General features: G+C 58.0%; 1 protein-coding gene across 2 annotated transcripts; it reads right to left on the bottom strand.

Annotated features, from left to right (window-relative positions):
• Window positions 1–6,136: 6,136 nt before the first annotated feature.
• On the bottom strand, window positions 6,137–19,015 carry MAP4K2 (mitogen-activated protein kinase kinase kinase kinase 2). 2 transcript variants are annotated; one of them, XM_080817182.1, is made up of 32 exons: window positions 18,856–19,015; window positions 18,675–18,732; window positions 18,379–18,469; window positions 18,221–18,285; window positions 17,859–17,914; window positions 17,482–17,529; window positions 17,353–17,395; window positions 16,881–16,953; window positions 16,668–16,799; window positions 16,524–16,586; window positions 16,080–16,161; window positions 15,877–15,984; window positions 15,407–15,485; window positions 14,510–14,568; window positions 13,957–14,000; window positions 13,835–13,873; window positions 13,707–13,740; window positions 13,473–13,581; window positions 13,305–13,393; window positions 13,183–13,224; window positions 12,999–13,083; window positions 12,818–12,897; window positions 12,670–12,730; window positions 12,468–12,585; window positions 9,016–9,074; window positions 8,832–8,935; window positions 8,533–8,710; window positions 7,453–7,521; window positions 7,232–7,318; window positions 6,921–6,991; window positions 6,747–6,802; window positions 6,137–6,642 (listed from the first exon to the last, which is right to left on the bottom strand). In XM_080817182.1, the coding sequence occupies exons 1-32, from the start codon at window positions 18,949–18,951 to the stop codon at window positions 6,555–6,557; spliced, it is 2,466 nt and encodes an 821-aa protein (XP_080673308.1). In that variant the 5' UTR covers window positions 18,952–19,015; the 3' UTR covers window positions 6,137–6,554. The 2 variants fall into 2 exon arrangements, with proteins under 2 accessions (XP_080673308.1, XP_080673309.1); XM_080817183.1 differs by having other exon boundaries at window positions 17,353–17,368.
• Window positions 19,016–19,077: the final 62 nt, after the last annotated feature.

Genomic DNA, 19,077 nt, shown 5'->3' with positions numbered 1-19,077 from the left:
ACATGGACGCTGCCTCTACAGGGTACTGTGCTGATTCAGTGAGATCAGAGAGCACTCTTGCTTTGTCTAGGGTACTTCTTGAGCTAGGGGCAAGAACTACATGCAGATTTCCCACACAGATGCCTCCTGATTTTCTAGAAGGCTGCAGTACAATAAAAAAACAATATATCTTGTCTTTGTCCCAAGATTCTGGCACAGAGCTTAAAAAACCCTTAGGATTTCCTGAGTGATAAGACCGTCCTTCCTTATTCATAACAAGCCCCTTTGGACCATGACTGAGTTTAAGCTAACAGGTAACTCATTGCCATCTCTGAGAGCCCTGGGATAGCTTCAGGATCGCAGGGTCCAGGGAGCCCCTGCATCGGGCTCCCTGCTCAGGAGGAGAGTCTGCTTCTCCCCTTCCCTCTGCCTCTTACCCCCGCTCATGCTCTCTGTTTTCTTTCGTCTAAATAAATAAATCTTTTTTTTTTAATAAAATAAAACTCTGAACAATGATGTTTGGAGAGCTTCTGGAATAAGCTTGTGGATTCAGGACCCTTCCAGACCTCACTGCATTTCTTCCTCTCGCTAGTCATTTGTGTTCTCTATCATAAAACAGCGATCATAAATGCAGTGCTTCCCCGAGTTGTGTGTGTCATCCTGGCAACTTTCTGAGCCTGAAGGGCGGTTGTGGGAACCCTGAATTTGCAGCCAGGTTGGACAGAAGTGTGGAGGACCCTGGAGACCCAGGACTTAAGGCTGAATTCCTTCACCTGTGGGGTCTTCACCAACTCAGAATTGTCAGAATTGAATCGAATTGTAGGACATCCGACTGGTGTCAGAGAATTGGCGTTGGAATGTAAAAGGTACAAAGTCCCAGCCCTTCCTACTGATCTTTGGCATTTTTGGTCTTTTAACTCTACCTCTGATAGTTCAGAACCCCCAGCCGCTGGCAAGACTGATGGGTAGTATCATGTGCTAGCTGACACTACAGAAGGAGCCAGTCTGTGGCTGTTTGCCTCCGTGTCCACACTTTGGAGAGCCCCACCCGTGCTTCCATTACATGAATTAGGAATAGCGTCTACCGTGGAGTGAAGGATCCACTGTGCACTAAGAACTTTTCCTAATTTTGTTTTTCTTGGAGACATATATTTATTTACTACTTCCTATTAAAGGTAATTTGAACCACGTAGAGAGAAGCAGTGGAATTTGTGACTTAGGTACACAGATTAGAAATAACAGGATAATAGGTACGTGCAAATCACGTATCTGATGAAGGACTTTCCAGAGCAGGGAACCTGATGCAGGGCTCATCCCAGGACCCTGGATCATGACCTGAGCTGAAGGCGCCACTCAGGCGCCCCTTCTTTCTTCTTTTAAGTAATCTTTTAAGTAACCTCAATTACTTAAAAAACCCAATGTGGGGCTCAGACTCACAACCCTGAGATCAAGAGTCAGACACTCCACTGACCAAGCCAGACAGGCGCCCAGAACACTCTTTTCCAAAGTTGTATAGATGGTAAAGACGTGCGGGGAAGTGCTCATCAGTCATGAAGGAAAAGCAAATGCAAACCACCGTGAGGTTCCACTACACACCTGTTCGAGTGGCTAAAATGAACCAAGACCGACCATACTGAGTGTTGCCGAGCAAGTGGCGAGGTTAGAACTCTCCTGCCTTGCTGGCGGGAATGCCAAATGAAAATGGTACAACCGCTCTGGAACAGTTTCGCAGTTGCTTAAAAAATTCAACCACATTTCACCGCATGATCCAGCCCCTTGTACTCCAAAGTATTTACCCCAAGAGAAATGAAAGGATACGTCCACGCACAGGACACAGACACATACGTGAATGCTCATAGCAGTTTTATTTGTAATGGTCCCAAACCAGAAATAGCCTAAGCGTCCAGCAGGTGACTAGCCAAACAGACTATGGCACATCTTTGAAATAGACTTATACTTGGAAATGGAAAAGAACGGTTAGGAATGCAACGACATAGGCGAACAACACGGGTGAATCTGATCATTTGCTTAGTGAAAGAGGCAGAGAAAAAAGTGTATACTGTACGATCGTATTTATATACATTCTGAAAAACGCAAATTCATCTATAGTGATGGAAAGCAGTTCAGTGGATACGATGAGCAGGAGGGCAGGGTTCCAAAGGTGTGGGGGAAACGGGGTGGTGGTGGTTTCCCAGGTGTATACATGTGTCCTCATCAGATAGTACTTTTTCAATTCATGTGGTATATCGGATACCAATTTTCCCTCAATAAAGCTGGCTTTTAAGATTTTATTTTTTTTGAAAGCTTTATTTCTGTGAAAGAGAGAGAGTGTGCATGTGCACAGAGGTGAGGAGTAGAGAGAGAGAAGCTCAAGCAGATTCCTAGCTGAGTGCTGAGCCTGACCGGACTCAGGATTCAATCGCACAGACCTGAGATCACAACCTGAGCCAAAACCAAAAGTCAAACGCTTAACCAACTGCGGCATCCAAGTGCCCCTTTAAGATCTTTTTTTAAAAATGTCATTTTTTTTTAAGATTTTTAAAAGATTTTTAAGATTTTAAGATTTTCCAAAGGAGGGGGGAGCACACAAGTAGGGGGAGCAGCAGGTAGAGGGAGAAGCAGGCTCCCCGCTGAGCAAAGAGCCTGATGCGGGGCTCGATCCCATGACTCTGGGCCTACGACCTGAGCCGAAGGCAGCCGCTTCACTAACTGAGCCACCCAGGCGTCGCTTTTTTATTTAATCTCTACACCCAACATGGGGCTCAAACTCACAACCGTGAAATCAAGAGTTGCATGCTCTTGTGACTGAGTCAGCCAGGCGCCCCTCAATAAAGCTGTTTTTAAGAAACAATAGAGGAAACTGAAGAGAGAGAGCGATCTGCCCATACTTCTACTCACAACACTGATTATTATAATCCAGGAAAGGATTATCTTGGCTTTTTGTCTTTGTTTTTTAACCCATTACAAGGTTTTATATTTTTATTATTTCTTGAGTGACTATATATATTTTTAAGATTTTATTTATTTATTTGACAGAGAGAGATCACAAGTAGGCAGAGAGGCAGGCAGAGGGGGAGGGGAAGCAGGCTACCCACTGAGCAGAGAGCCTCGATCCCAGTACCCCGAGATCACGACCTGAGCTGAAAGCAGAGGCCCAACCCACTGAGCCACCCAGGCACCTCTTGAGTGATTATATTTAAACTTACATTTTATTATATAGTTATTCGATACATACAAAAGGACGTTTGGCACCTTGTCTGAGCTAGCAACCGACATACATCGAATGCCCACCAACCCATCCCCCAACCTGAGAACCAAGATTGGACCCAAACCCTTGCAAACTCCTGGGGTCCTTCCTCCATCGTGCTTCTACTCGTCTGAGACCATCATCTTGAATTTTGCACTTTTTCTTTCCCTGATCGAATAGAGTTGTAGCTCATGTGCCTGTCTCACCCGACAAGAAATGGTTTCCTTTTGCTGGTTTTTTGAGCTTTTGAAAATGCGACCATACTGTGTGGAGTTTCATGCAATTAGTTGTTTGAGTTTGCTATTCGATCTCAGAGGCTCCTCTGTGTTGTGGCATTCTGTGTATTTTATGGTATTTTCAATCCTCCCTGTGGCCCTGCAGGCCGACTTAGTTAGCATTTGCTCTATAGGGAAAACACAGATCAGCAAGCCGACCCAGCCCAGAACCACCTCCCGCCTGACCCTTCACTCCGATGCCGCGGGAGGACGGCCAGGCCCTCCCCATTCTGAAGTGCACATTTGGGCGGTCACCTTGACCTCTGACCCTCACTTGGCTATGAGCCAGTTCCCGGGGTGCGTCTTCCACTTGTCCACAGAATGGCTCCAAGAGGCTGAGCTGCCCCATCTCCGAGGCTTCGCTCATCCTCTTGTTCTCGCAAGAACAGACACCGCCGCCCTGACCCAGCCACGCCACTTCCGGAAAGTCACCTTACAGGACGCTCAAAGGTGCAGGGTGGCATGGACATGGCATTTATTGCACAAAGATATTTATTGCAGTGTCCCTCGTAATCTCAGAGTCGTAGCAACACAGTTACATCGGCAGGGATCTAATTGCAATTAGTGAACAGGAGTCGTGGCAGAGCTACACGGCGGAGCGCCCCTGGCCGTGGCCGTGAAAACGACAAAGGTGGGCGGCACCGCTGATGGAAAGCTCTCCAGGACAGACTTTAAAAGGGTAAGAGCAGAACAGCGTGTGGAATAATGTTACTGCACGTATAGAAGGGGGAGAAGAGTAAATCATACGGAACTGCTTAAATACTTCCACAAGCATTCCGAAGTAACTGAGGCCTACTTCATTGTGTCTATTTTTTTTTTTTTAAATAGTGTGCCATGGACAAGGGCTACCTACTTAAAAAATACATAAATAAAATAACACTTTTAGTCTTTTCAGTGCAAATTCCTAGCCTCCTGGCCTTTCTTTGGCTTGTGGCCAGCCTGTGCTGCCAGTGACTACTTTATCAGAAGCCCTTGGTTCCCCCCCTGCCTCCCCCAGCCCCGACCTCCCACTTTTTGGCACGTTACATTCACGACTTCCCCAAACCCCCTTTGCAGACCCTGGTGGCAGCCACAGGCTGGGGCAACCTGCCACAAGGTGGCGCCCTTTGCTGGCTGCTGCTTTGTGTGGGGGGGCGGGGGAGGGTCCATCCTCTCCGCTCTGGAGAGGCACCTGGCTCAGGTGCCTCTGCTGAGTGGGAGCTCACCTCTCCACCCCCGGTACTCCTCAACTCGGTCCCACACCTCCACCAAGAAATCTGGAAAATGGGAAGGTAGGGACCTATCTATCACGTCCCTCCACCATTTGGTCCATCAGACATCCTCCAGGCAGGCGCAGACCGTCAGAACTTGGGAGGTGCCTGTTACCCTCCTTTGGGTCTCAGGGAGAGGGCAGGCGTGCTTGCCAATGTACAGCTCTGTCTCCCTCCCGGTCTGACAGTCTATTTCAGCCAAAAAACCCTAGGAGTCAGAGCAGTCGGGGCTCTGCAGGAGGGTGGACAAGGGGACGATAGGACAACCTGGGATGGCCCGGGGCCCCTAGCAGGGGCAGTAGGGACTGGGCCACTGCAGGCTCTTCACGTAAGCTGCCATCTACCCCCCACCCACATGCATCCATTTATCAAATACCAGCAACCCACCGGGTGGAGAGAAATTCTTATTTCAAACACTTGCCTGGAATATCAGAAGATAACTGGGCCACATTGGAGACCTGACCCCTGGGCCTTTGCTCAAGCTCTTCCCCAAACCCAGGGCCTTCCTACCCTAGGCAGCCAGGGTTCTGTGTGGGCACCTGACCTCTCCTTCAAGGCTAGCGGCCATCCTGCCTCTTTGGCCTCATCTGCCCAGAGGCTCCGGTCAAGAGCAGCCTGGTCAGTGCAATGGCGGGGTGGGGCACCCCGGCCTGAGGATACGGAGCCCTCTAAGAGGAAAAAGTGCGAGAATGACAATGCAAAGCCCAAGGTCAGCCACGGGCAGACAGACGTACCCTTGAGATGCAGGCTCCGGCAAGGATTGCTGCCTTCACTGGGAGCTGGTCCACATCTTGGTACCGACCCTCTGTGAGCCCAGGGTCTGGCACTCAGGAGGCCGTCTGGGAGTACTTGTGAAACGGACACAGGCTGATCTTCCCAGAGTCTAGCCTGCTGACAGTGCCCGTACTCTGCAGTCGGCCTGATGGAACACACTGATACCTGGGCAACAGCTGGGGGCAGGGAGGTAGCCCCAGGCGTGGGCAGGGGACACAGCTCATAGCAGGCTGTGTCTATAGAGCAGTCAGTGGCTGGCCCTTCCCAGGCCCTGGCTGCCCGGTGAGATCCCGGGTGGGGCAGGGGTGCCCTGGCTGAGAATCCCTTTGTTCCGGGGCCTCACCCCACTTGCATGATCCTGGGCCGCAAAAGAGGCCTCACACTTCAAAGCCGAGGGCTCATGCTGAGCAGGGGAGTCTGGGAAGACAGTACCCCTGAGATGCCTTTTGGGGACACTGGTCTCACCATCAGCTCTGCCTGGCTCCCCCATGGGTGGCCCCCCTTTTCTGGTGCCACAGAGATGAGCTGGAGGGAGGGAGGGGAGGAGGAGGGAGATGAGACCATGGGCTCAGCTCCCCCCCCAATCCCCCCGACAAAGAGGGATCAGTGGAATAAAATCAAACCAGCTTTAATACCAATATAGTCTCTCTTTTAAATACCATGTTCCCCAGGACAGGGTGCAGGAGGCAGGCTCTTGGCAGGAAGAATGGAAAGGAAAGTGGAACAAAATGGAATGGGTCGCCTAGGCCTGCCCCCACCCTGCCCGGGGGCCCTTGCCGCAGGGCCCCAGCTGCGCACAGGGGAGGGGGAGGGGACAGCAGCTTCCTCTGGTCCAGTTTTGGGGGGGGGGCCTGGGATGGGCTCCCCTCCACTCCCCTCCGTAGTCCCAAAACTCTTCTCAGGATTATTTCTGCCCTTCAGGCCAGCACAGCCTGGGCTCCTCTGACCGGGGAGAGGGCCCTCTGCCTAGACGGACTGCAGCTAAGGCCTGGGGGCAGGGTGGGGGGTGGCAAGGCCAGACCCGCCCCCTCAGTAACTGCTCTGATGGCCGGTGAGGATGTAGAGGTTGCTGTGAGCCCCTGGGTTGTCGGTGGGAATGCTCTCGAGGATGATATCTCTGGAGGCGAGAGAACCGCACGTGAGCAAGGCAGGGAAGACCTGTGGGCACGTCCATCCGGCCGCAGGCGCATCCGAAGGGGAGGTCAGGGCACCGTGTCCTACCTGTGGGCCCCGAGCACCCGGAAGATCCTTGTCTCGTCTGTGATCTCCTGGGTCACCTGGGAATAAAAGAGGCACTGAGGCCACCCCAGCAGGTCCTCTCTTAAGGGGCGGGGCCAACAGGGCGTGGGGCTGGGGGTGGGGGGTGGGGGCGCCAGGGTCCTGAGTTACACTCACCTCGTTGGTGTCCAGGCTACGGCCTTGCATCCCATGACTCCAGAAGGCCAGCACGCTGTCTTGCAGACACACTAGGAGGCATCGGGCTGCCTCAGGCCTGCACCAGCTCTGAGGATGCCCCCCCCCAGCCACACCCTGGGCCCAGGTCTGGGCCACAGAGGTTCTCGCAGGTGGCAGGTGAGCCGTGTGGCTCTTGAGAGGGGTTGGGGCCTGCCCCCTCATCCAACTGCCCACCCCCAGCCCCCAAGGGGCCACAGTCCGTGCTCCAGGCTAGGGACCTTCCCGGCCCCACCCGCATCCGGCTCACTCACCCACAGTCTCGATGGGGAAGTCAAAGGTCAGCACAGGCGCCAGTGTGGCGGTGGGCTCACCCAGCAGGTCGACAATCCTCACGCAGCCTGTACAGGGAGAGGGTTGGTGGGTGCGAATGGGGTGGTCCCCTGCTGGGGAGGCGGACCCTTATTCATGTGGCTTCCCTCAGCCTCCCCTCAGCCCCTCCACTGCCCCCAGCCCTGACCTCGGGGGCACTCACGGTCAAAGCAGACTAGCACTGTGTCCCTGTCCACCTGGATCACCTGCTGGGCGGTGCCCGGGAGGCCCTCTGCAGGCAGACAAGGGAGACACGCCCGGCTGAGCCGCCAGCCTCTCGCGGGGCCCGCCAGACGGCCAGCTGTCCCCACAAGCACATTCCAACCCCACAGCAGTCTGACAGACGCCCGCACGGGCCTGTGTGGGGAACTGAGATTCAGAGTGGCTGAGTGACCCGCCTGCGGGCACGGAGGGAGGCAGAGGTGCGTCCCAGGAAGCCGGGGAGGGCAGGGTTTCTGGAGTCAGGAGAAGCACCGTGTGCGACTCTGCCGCTGTGTGAGTGACCGCGTGTCTCTGAGCAGTCACACTCACATTCTCAGCTCCCTCGTGCGAAACACAGGCAGGGCGATGGCGACCTTGCGGGGCCATCACGAGGATTAAGAATGAAGGCCGGTGTGGGAGGCCCCTGGCTGGGGGCACAACTAGGCCTCGGTTCAGTGCTCCTGTCCTTCCTGACCCACGGCCACCCCCTCTGCTCCCCTGAGCCGTCCCAACCCAGTGTCCTGCTTCCCCTGCTCAGAACGAAGGCCTCTGGTGCCCGCCTTGCCCAGTCTGGTTCTGTCCCCGCGACCCCTACACCGGTCTTGGTCAGGCTTTTCTCAGCTGCCAAGCCTGAGGTCTCATGAAACCTTTTATTTTTTTATTTTTTTTTAAACCAAGATTTTATTTATTTATTTGACAGACAGAGATCACAAATAGGCAGAGAGGCAGGCCAGGGAGAGAGGGGGAAGCAGGCTCCTCGCTGAGCAGAGAACCTGATGCGGGGCTCGATCCCAGGACCCTTGGATCATGACCTGAGCCGAAGGCGGAGGCTTTAACCCACTGAGCCACCCAGGCGCCCCTCATGAAACCTTTTAAAGAAGCCCAGCTAGAGGGGTGCTGGGAGCTCTGAGCCTCCAGGCTCTCCGTGGGACCCTAAGCTGCTGTGAAGCCAACGCCTAACCCTCCACTGCCCCCCCCAACACACACACACACACACACACACACACACACACACACACACACACACGGCCCTCCGGCTTACCAGGGGGTATGAGGACATCAGGAGTCAGACCAGCCTCCAGGGGCAGGACGTGGAAGAGGACTCGGCAGCCAGGCCCCTCCGGGCCCTCTGCCCCTACACACACCTGCGGCAGCTCCTTCCCGTCCAGCACCAGGGGTTCCAGCATCCCTGCTGGGCTGGGCAGGGGGCTGGAAAAGTTCTGGGGGCAGCAACGGTGCTCAGGTCTCCATTCCCACCCCCCCCTCCCCGGCCCACTGCTGCCGCCCAGGGTCCCCCCTCTCCCGGCCACAGCCCTCCCTACCGCCACCCCCGTCGCGTACCTTCAGCAGCAGGAACTTCTGCAGCGGCTCATACCACTGCAGCAGAAGCAGGTTGGCGGGCAGGGCGGCCAGCAGGAAGGTGCTGCCTGTGTAGGGGTTCCGCACTGCAAGAGAGGCCAGCGATGGGGCCCAGGACGTGCCTGTGACCTTGGCTCCCCCCAGCCCCCCAAAGCCTGGCTCTTACCCACACGACACTGCAGGCAGCCTTTGGTGTCTGGAATCTTGGCGGACAGGGCAAAGCGCCTGCAGGGGGTGACGAGCAGGGCGTGGGTCACGGGTGCCATCCAAGGTCAAGGCCCCCCTGAGCCTTGAGATGGGCACTATCCCCTTCCCTGCCTGATGGGGAGGTGGGGAGAGACTGAGGCTCCGGCACCCACCTCCACAACCTGCAGCCCAGGGGTGTGGGCACAGAAGTCCCTTCACCTGTGCCACTTTGGGCAGCTTGCTTAACCTGCCCCTGCCTCAACTTCCTCATCTGGAGAACGGGGGTCACTGTGGCACCGACCTCGCAGGGAGGAGAAGGGCTTTCAGCGAGCCCAGTGCGCTGCGTGCACTCAAGCAGAGCGAGCATTTCCCAGTCCGAATAATTACTTTCCTGCCCACTGTCAGTCACCGAAAATCCTTCTGAGGCGAAGGCAAGATCTAAAAGCGGCCGTGAATGGAGAAACAGGGGCAGGGAGAGGGCAGGAGCGGATGAGGCCCGTCAGAGCACCCCCCCCTCCTCCGCCTGCCACATGTCACACGTCACAGCAGGGCAGGCTGGGGCCCAAGGGGATTAAGACTTGCAAGAAAACCACAAACAAACGGCCTTGGCTGAAGGGATGCCACAGGGGGCCGGTGGGTGGCTCAACTACCTTGGAAGCCTCAGCAGGGGGAGAGTGGGTATCGTCCTTGTTTTGGTTATTGGCTGCCCCCCAAGCCCTCAGGGGACCTCCAGAGTCCGATTCCTTCTCTGAGGAACAGGGTTACACGTCCGGAGGCCTGCCTCGTCCTCCCAGTGACCCAGGCCATCTGCCCCCTCTGTCTCCTCTCTCCCTTTGCTCCAGCCGCTCTCTGTCCCAACTGGCCTCTGGACGGGACAGAGGCATATATTTTTTGTATCTGTTTTTTTTTTTTTCCTCCAAACAATTCTGGCTCTCTGATTTCAATGTACAAAGGGGACACCACGACTCTGTGACTTTCCAAACACACACCCAAGCTGGGGCTCTGATGGGCCCGTTTCCTGCAGGTCCTGGGACAAAGCAGAGGTTTGCTCGGGGACTGAGCTCAGGACGCCCCAGGGCCACAGGGCTCCAGATATGGTACGTGAGTGAGGCCGCTGCAGGAAGGGCCCGGGCCCACAGCTCCCCAACAGGGGTAGCCACCAGCCTGACCTCTCCTGCCGCCCCTACCAGCTCCCACCATCCCCCCTGGGCAGGGCAACATCCAAGCTCACAGCGCAGACCCCTCCTCGAACCCAGGCGCAGCCGGCACACAGCAGCCGGAGGTCCTGCTTGCACATCTCAGACTCGATTCTGATCCACTGCCATCTGATGACAGCTCTATCCTTCCCGTGGCCCAGGCCAAAAACCCCGGAGTCATCCTAGACTCTTTCTCTCCCACCCACCGTCAGGAAATCCTGCTGATTCACCGTGCAAAAGAAAACCAGAATTCAGCCGCTTTTTATCTCCTTCACTGCTACCCTGACCCATGCCACCATCGCCTCCCACCTGATGATTCCAAGAACCTCTTGACCGGTTTCCCTGCTTTCCCTTCACCCCGTCAGTCTATTCTCAACACGGCGGCTACAGGGATCCCTGGTCCATGAAGCTCAGAAAACCTCAGTCCACGTCACTCTTCTGCAGTGGCCCTCGGGCTGCTCTGAGTCAAAGTCAAAGGCCTCACTGTGGCTACAGGGCCCTCCCAGATCACCTTCCCTGCACTCCGTCCATCTGGCTACACCAGTCTCCTTGCTGTTCCTCAAATAGGCCAAGCCTGTTCCTGCCCCAGATCCTTTGCACTGGCCGTCCTTGCCCCCTGGAATGCTCCCCGCCCCTCCGCCGCCCAGATATCAACAAGGCTTGCTCTAAGTCTTTACTCAAACAGCACATGTCAGCCAGGTCCTTCCTGACCACCTTGTTTAAAACACAATCCAGGCCCCACCCCTCCTATTTCTCCTTCTCCCCATGCTTTACGTACCATTTCCCCCTCTGCACATCATCACAGAATACCCTTTTTATGTTAATTGTTTGTTGTCTGTCTCTCCTGACAAGAAAGTCCAGAGAATACGAGGAACTCTAGTTGACAGAGGCCCCCAGACACATACTAGGTACTGAGGAGGTCATCTCTGAATGACCGAACAGGGGACTCTACCTTGGACATCCCCCCGGACACCTCACAAAACACATGGCACCATCTGCACCCCCGAGGTCCCCCAGTCCCTCCCTTCTCCCTCTTGCTCACTCCAGTCAGGCCCCAGATCCGGTGAACCCTGCTTCCTGAACATGGCTCAAGCCATGACCACTCTCAGCACAGCCAGCCAGCAGATGCCTCTAGTCTTCATCTGTCTCTCTTGACCCCCAGCTCTAGGACAGGGCACGTGACCCAGGCCTGCCCCCACCCCCGACCCCGAGCTCCTCATGTCGTGGCCACAGTGACAGGCTCAGAGTGGGCAGCGACCTAAGCTAGACCCATGGACTTTGTAGGAATCACTTGGAAGCCAAGGTTCTAGTACCAAAGGGCTGTTAGCTAAGGCAATGCTGGTCTGGAGCGGCGGGCCTGCCTCCCTGGACAGGAAAGCCTACCTGAGGAGGAAGGGGATAGAGGAAAGCAGAGCCAAGAGATGCAGGCAGATTCCTGATGAAGCCGTTTAAGCCTGGATCCAGCTGGGCCTGAAGCTAACTCTACTCCTGACCTTGCAGTTACATGGGCCACTAAATCCCCTTTTCTGCTTATGTCAATGACTCGCATCGCCGGCAACAGGGAGAGTCCCGACTGACATACCGAGGGATCCTTCTAAAACGCTCCGCCTGCTGCTGCCAGTTGAACAAAACCCAGATCCTGGGCCTGGCCTCAAAGGAAGGGCTCTGACACCCATGTATCTTCCCCTCAGGCTGCTCTGCCCTCCTCCCTCTGGCCAAACGACTCCCCAGATCACCCACAAGAATTCTCTGGTGCTCTTCCCCTGCCTGGAACGCCATTCTCAAATTCATCTGCACAGAAGCCTGCTGTGCATCTGCCAACCCAGCGGCCTCGGGTGGCTGGCCTCCCAGAGGCCTTTGCGTCCCTCCCAGCTCTCCCTCTGGTTCCCTGCCCGGCCAGGTACTGAACGTTAAGGACGCATGTGATTTGCTGTCTCTAAGCCCAGCTTAGGCACAGATCTAAAGCAAGTGCTTGCTAAGCATTTCCTGGTACCCTAACGACCACAGCTGCCTCACCAGGGTCTCCCTGCTTCCAAACAGGCCTGGGGACCCAGGGGCCCGGGATGGGGGCTACCAAGACTCGACAGAGGAGGCAACTAGGCTCAGACAGGCAGAGAGATCTGTGAGATCACAAGCCCAGTCCCATGCAAGGCCATAGTCCAACCCGGGCTCTGCCCCTCCACCTCCCCACTTTTCCGCCCCACTGCATCATCCAGGCTCCTCGGGGGGTCCTGACCTGGGGATGATGCGCTGAGTGAGGCGGTTGGTGGGGATGGAGAGGGGAACCTGTTGCTGGAGTCTTCGCTGCTCAAACAGGCCTGGGAGATCATGGGCCCAGATGTGCGTGGATTTCCCTGCCGGAGAGAGGGAGAGAGGGGCTCAGAGAGCGCGGGTTGTGGGGGGGGCAGGCCCCAGCCCCTGGCGGCCCCAGCCTGTACCTGAGAGCGACAGCAGCACGTTATTCACACAGTAGAGCCAGGTGCAGCGCTGCGAAATCAGCTGGAGGCCACAGAGCGATGGGTGGACGGGGAGTCGGCACCCCAGCCTCCCAGGGCCCTCCCCATTCCAAAGCCAGCCGGGCCTCACCTTCTCCAGCGTGTCCTCATGCAGTTCATGCAGGTTGAGGGTGTAGATGCCTTCCTCGGCCCCCACCACCAGGAACTGGTCTGCGGGGTGGGGAGGGGGTCTGGGGTCAGGGGTCCGTCCCCCACCCTTGGCCCAGGCTGGGGGATTCCTGGGCTCCCGCTTCCTCCCGGCCCTGGCCTACCCCGGGTGACAGGATGAACCCAGGTGACAGCAGCGTGGATCCGCAGGGGGCAGCCATTGAAGACCTTGGAGAAGCAGGCGCCCATCTGGAGAGAAGGCAAGAGGCTGGTGAAGAAGACAGGTGGGGGAGGCAGGAGGTGGGCGGGGGGGTGGGTAGCGGGCAGGCAGGGCTGTAGGACACTTACGTGCACCTTGGGGGTTGGGGGGAGCCCGTGGCATGATGATCTCTGGAAGGGAGGGACCAAGTCAGGGCCGAGGGGGCACCCCAGCCTCCCACCTTCCCGGCCCCTCTGGAGCGCCATCTCACCTCAGGACCCTCCCTGTGCTTCATGGTGGCCCAGGCAGTGGGGAGCAGCGGGGGGCTGTTAGGGCCTGGGGGCGGCGGAGGTGGGGTCCCTGCAGGCACAGACCGGCTGTGAATTCCAGCTCCAGCCCCACCCGAGCTGGCCTCCTGGTCCCCCAAGACTGGACTCACCCAGGGGGCTGGAGAGAGGGTCTTCTTCGGCTGGAGGCTCAGCGGGGGTCGGCCCCAAGAACGGGGCCCGCTTGATGGTTCCTGTGGTATCGTCTGGGGAGTCCAGCTCCTGGGAGGAGAGTCAGGGGACCGAGCCTGGCTGTCAGCAGGTCCCCCGTAACCTGGTCTCACCCCACCTGCACCCTTTGCAGCCCCCTCCCCCACCCCAAGCTCCAACTCCCCTTCACGCTATACCTGGAGTTCTGAGGCTGGCCGGATGGTCAGGCTCCTGCGGGGGACACACCAGGGGGACATGAAGTGTGAGATGTCACCGGGCCCCAGATCCAGCTGCCCGCCCCCCACCTTCCGGCCCAGTCCGTCACCTTTCCTCTAGGGCCTCCTCGACAGACTGTAGCAGGCTCCTGGGCAGGAGGGGATGAGGTCAGAGGTCAACCTCTTCGGCTGCCCCCACCCCTCCCCTGTAGCTTCCCTCTCCCCCACTCACCCACTCAGCTCTTCCTTTCCCAGCAGCGTCCACTCCTCCTCCCACTGCGGGGAAACCAAGTCAGAAAGGCCAAAAGGGAAGCAGAGAGAGGAGAAGCAACATGAGAGAGTGATCGAGAGACTGCGGGAGAGAGAGGACAGACAAACAGATGGAAAATGACACGGTACAGGCAAGAGAGCTGTGACCGAGAGACAAGGAGGGGTTAAAGAAACAATGAAAGAGGAGACAAACAAAAGGCAAGAGAAGGGGAGAGAGAACCCGCAGAAAAAGGGACCAGAGAAGGGGACCCAGAGGTGGTGGGTCAGATAACGGGGTGCAGATACAGAACAGCAAAGAGAACCGTGCCGAGCGGGTGCAGTGGGGGCTTGTGTCTGTGATAGGCCCGTTTTTTAGAAAGGTGTGATCACGGTGCCCAGAAGGAGCCCCCCCCCCAACCCCCTTCAGAGTCACGGCTTTCCCCAGGCCTCAGGGATCTGAGGTGCTCAACCTCTAGCCCAGCTCCTCCCACGCAGCCCTGGCTCACCGCCCCTCCCTCACCACCGGCCCCCCTCACCGGCTCGTTTAGTGGGTCTGTTTCCTTCCTTCGTGGGGCACCAAATTTCACTTGGTGAACTGGGGGGCCCAGGGTATGCGAGTTAGCAAGGTAGTCTCCCGAATGACTCTCATACTCACTCACACCAAATGCCCACACACAGCCCCCCACCAGATCCCCTACCACAGCACCCCCCACCAGGTCTATACACACGGCTCCCCCACCAGATCCCACAGTCCCCCACCAAATCCACACACACACTTCTCTACTGAATCCATACGTACAGTCCTCCCACTGGATCCCCCCAACACAGCCTCCCACCGGTCCACTACCACAGTCCCCCAACCAGATCTACCCACACAGTCCCCCCACCAGATCCCCCCACAACCTCCCACCAGATCCACACACAGCCCCCCAAATCCAAACATAGCCCCCAAGTCCACACAGCTACCCTACCAAATCCACACTCAACCCCCCAGCAAATCCAAATCCCAGTCCTCTTACTAAATCCACACACGGCCCCCCAATCTACATACAGCCTCTCCCCAAATCCACAGTCAGTACCCCATCAAGTCCACACGCCCCCAACTATATCCAAACACATAAGCGCCCACCAAATCCACATCCACACACACAGCACCCCCCCACGAAGTCCATATACACAGCCCCCACCAAAACCCCCAACTCCCCCCACCAAACCCCCACATGTGTCCCCCACCAGATCCCCCCAAAGTCCCCCAATGAAGTCCATCTACACAGCCCCCCACTAGATCCATCAGCCCCCACCAGATACACACAGCCCCCCCGGATCCACATAAGCCCCCTCACTGGATCCCCCACACAGCCCCCCACCAGATCCTCACACACAGCCCCACTAACCTCCCCCACCCCCACACGTAACCTCCTGAGCAGACTCACACTGGATCTCCGAGGGGGTCCTCTCAGCCTGGCCGTGCTGCCCCCGGGAGTGAATGGTGTCTGGAAACATGTCATAAGTCTAGGAAAGAACACAGACAGTTGACACACACCTGGCACTCACTCGAAGTGCTTTACCCGCATTTGGTTTTCGCAACAACCCTCTGAGATTATCCTAAGATTCAGGATGAGAAAACCAGCACAGAGAAGCAAGTAACTGGCTAAAGATCACACAGAGACCAAAAGAGGGCTTAGCCAGGGTCAGGTCAGCCTGAGCCAAGGGCAGGAATTTATCAAGTGGGGGGTCCTGGGGGGCAAGATAAGCCCAGGGCAGATTTCTAATGGCTGGGTGCTCCTGGAGGAAGGCTCCCGGTGCTGGAAATACTCAAGTTAAAGGAACCCGATCCAGACGGCTTTTGCATTGCTTCTCATCTGGCCAGGCCAAGGGCCATTCCTCAGCTCCCCTCACTTACCTCTAGGTCACAGTCCTCTGGGGAAGGGGTTCCCAGGTGGGGGTCATTGGCTTTGTCCAACAGCTGTGTGAGGAGAGCCCGAGGGAGGTGCTGGGTTGTGAACGGGTGCTGGAAGGTGGGGGCGGGGGGGGCACAGGTTGGTTCCTGGCCTCTAGGCCCCTGCTTGCCAACCCCTCGGCCCCTGCCCTGCCCCCATCTCCCACCTGCAGAAGCTTCTCTGCTGTTGGCCTCTTCTTGGGGTTCTTGGTCAAGGCCAGCTTGAGGAAGTGGTGGAAATTCTGGGTCCTAGTGGGCACAAGAGCCGCCCCCCACCCCCAGACCCAGGTTAGCCCTCATGTGGGGCATCCTGCCAGCTCCAAAGCAGGGAGTCTGCTCCAGGAAGGAGCCAGACTGAGGCCAAGGGCAGTTGGCCTGAGTGATACCACTGTTGTGACCAGGTGGCTCCTTGGTCATTAACCATGTGCCCTCCCTCCCTGCCCACACCGGGTCCCATCGCCCAGGGGCAGGGGCAGGCCCCGCCCACAGACAGTCCACAAAGGCTGAGAGCACAGAGCTCCCCAGGTTGCACCCTGGGAGTTGGCAGAAGGTTCTCCGCCCCCGTGGAGACTGCTGGAAAGGAGGCCCTGGCAGGGGATGTGGGCCCTCACCAGCGCGTCTTGTCTCTCAGCCTGGGCGGCTGGAAGCTACTCTTCGACATAAGCATCAGGGCCCTGTGGAGAGCACGAGGTCAGGGGACAAGGTCTGCAGGGCCCTGGAGGTCAGGCAAGGGGGCAGGTCAGTGTTCAGCAGACCTCATGGGGTGTAGATGGAAAAGAGGGGGCTGCAGCTCGCCCAGCTCGATGGCGGTGATGCCCAGGGCCCAGACGTCACAGAGCTCATTGTAGCCTCCTTTGCGTTCCACGGCGGCCACCTCTGGGGCCATCCTAGAGAGGAGGTCACAGATGGGATGGCCAAGTGCCCGATCTGTGCCCCCACCACCCCCTCAGCCGAAGGCACAGCCTCACCAGTATGGAGTCCCGATGAAAGACCTCCTCTTAGCCACGGACGCCGTCAGCTCGCCTGACACCCCAAAGTCGGCTGCAGGGACAAAGAGCTGTTCCCACCCGCCCTCTGGCTACTGCTCCCCACCCACCTCCAGGGCCGAGGCTCAGGATGCACCTGAAGGGTTCAGAGAGCAGGCGGCCCAGGTTCAGCCGCAACTGCCACACGTCCAAGTCGAGGCCAGGGCCCCCTCCAGGAGGGGTCAACCACCTTCTATCCCTGACCAAGTGTGGAGTCGAAGGTTAGACTCCATACAGACCCAACCACATCCAACCGCTAGCAGGGAAGGAGGGCGGGTCCATGTTCTCAGCGGGGAAGCCGAGGGTTAAGCGGTGAAGTGACTTGCTCAAGGACATCCAACCCTCCAACGCAGACCTTAAGACTCCACAGGCTTCCAGAGAACCCTCACCCTGATTGTGTCCCCGGGGTACTGACCCAGCTTGACATCTCCCTGGAGGGTGAGGAGAAGATTGGCTCCCTGTGGGAATGGAGGAGAGAGAATCCCGTCTGGTGCCCCCGAGAGCCTCCCCCGCCCTCCCAGGATGCCCTTGGCCGGTCCCCTACCTTGATGTCTCTGTGGATCTTCCCCTGAGAATGCAAGTGGTGCAGCCCCTGGGGACAAAGAGAAGCTCCTGAGAGCAGCCACCCAGGACTATCCCCCCTTTCCTGAGCCCCCTCTCTCCACTGGGGCCCCCCACCCAAGCAGCTTCCTCCTCCCCTCTCCCCAAACAGGAAGTGACTGAGCCAAGAGGGAAATGTGCTGTTTCCGGCAACAGGGCTGGGGCCCCTTCCCCGCCAGGACCCACAGCCCCTCAGGCCAGCTCTGCCTGAGCCACTCCACTCAACCCCCAACACACACACACACACACACACGCACACACACAGGCCAGGCCACAGCTCCTGGGGACTGGGAGTGTGAACAGCCTTAGGGGCCCAGTTACCTTCAGTGCCTCTCGGCAGACATAGGCAATCTGCCGTTCCTCCAAGGGCCCGGTGGCTGGAATGGAATGGGTGAAGGCTGGCATGGAGGTCTGGAGAATGGGCTGACCTTCCCAGGCCACCCCTTGTGGGGGTAAGCAGCAGGCACTGCCAGGTGAAATAGATGTTGCCCACATTCCCTCCCTGCACAGCCTGGGATACAGAGCCCAGAGAAGGACACCGTTTCTCTCAAGGTCACACAGCCAGTGAGGAGTGGAGAAGGACCCAAGTCCGGGACCCCAGCTCTCCTCTCCTGCCCCATGCTGGGGAAGGGCGGGCTGGGAAAAGGCTGTGGCCCTCTGGGGCCTGGAGTCCCGGTCCTCACCATGATAAATCTCCTGCAGGGACCCCCCTCCGCAGAACTCCATGCAGATCCACAAGCGGTCATTCCTGGGGGGCGGGGGGGTACAGAACTGGGGTGGGCACACAGCAGAGCCACATGGGGGCTGCCTGGGGGTAGGCAAGGGGATAAAGCAGCCTCACCTGAGGTAGCTGCCAATATAGGCCACCACGTTGGGGTGACGGCACTCACGCAGGATGGTGATTTCCTGCTGGAGGGAGCTGGTGTCGTCCCCTGGGGAGAACAGGGCATCATGGGGAGGGGGCGCCTAGGGATTGCTCTAACTCAGTGCCCCCATCTGCAAAATGGGCACATCCGGGCCAGAAAGATCCCAAGTGACAGTACCTCCTGGGGCCTGCCTCTCAGGGGGTCAACTCTCAGCGCCCGCCCGGCGCTCCGCCCTCCCTCCAGCGCAGAGGCCCTGGCCCCGGGCCCTCACCTGGGTCTAGCTTGACTATCTTGACCGCGGCCAGTTCGGACGTGACCGTGTCGCGGGCCTGCAGGGGCGGAGGAGGTGAAGCGGGATGAGGAGGGGGCGGGGCTGGGGGCTGGATGCGCTGTAGGGCGCAGAGCCGGCACCCTCCCCGCCGCTCTCCCGCGCGTCCGGCCGCCTGGCGCACCTTGTAGACGTCGCCATAGGTCCCGGCCCCCACGCGCTGCAGCAGCTCGAAGCGGTCCCGTGGATCCTGCAGCGACACGTCCCGCAGCAGCGCCATTGCCCGGCGCCGGGCGGGCCGGCGGGCGGGCAGTCGTGAGCTGCGGAGCCGCGGAGCCGGCGCGGGGCGGCGCGGGGCGGGGTGGGGCGGGGCAGGACCGCCGGGGCGGGCGCGGGTGTCTCCGAG

This window comes from Martes martes (assembly GCF_963455335.1).
Source record: "Martes martes genome assembly, chromosome: 10".
NCBI classification, from domain to species: Eukaryota; Metazoa; Chordata; class Mammalia; order Carnivora; family Mustelidae; genus Martes; species Martes martes.
This window is presented reverse-complemented; position numbering and strand designations above follow the sequence as displayed.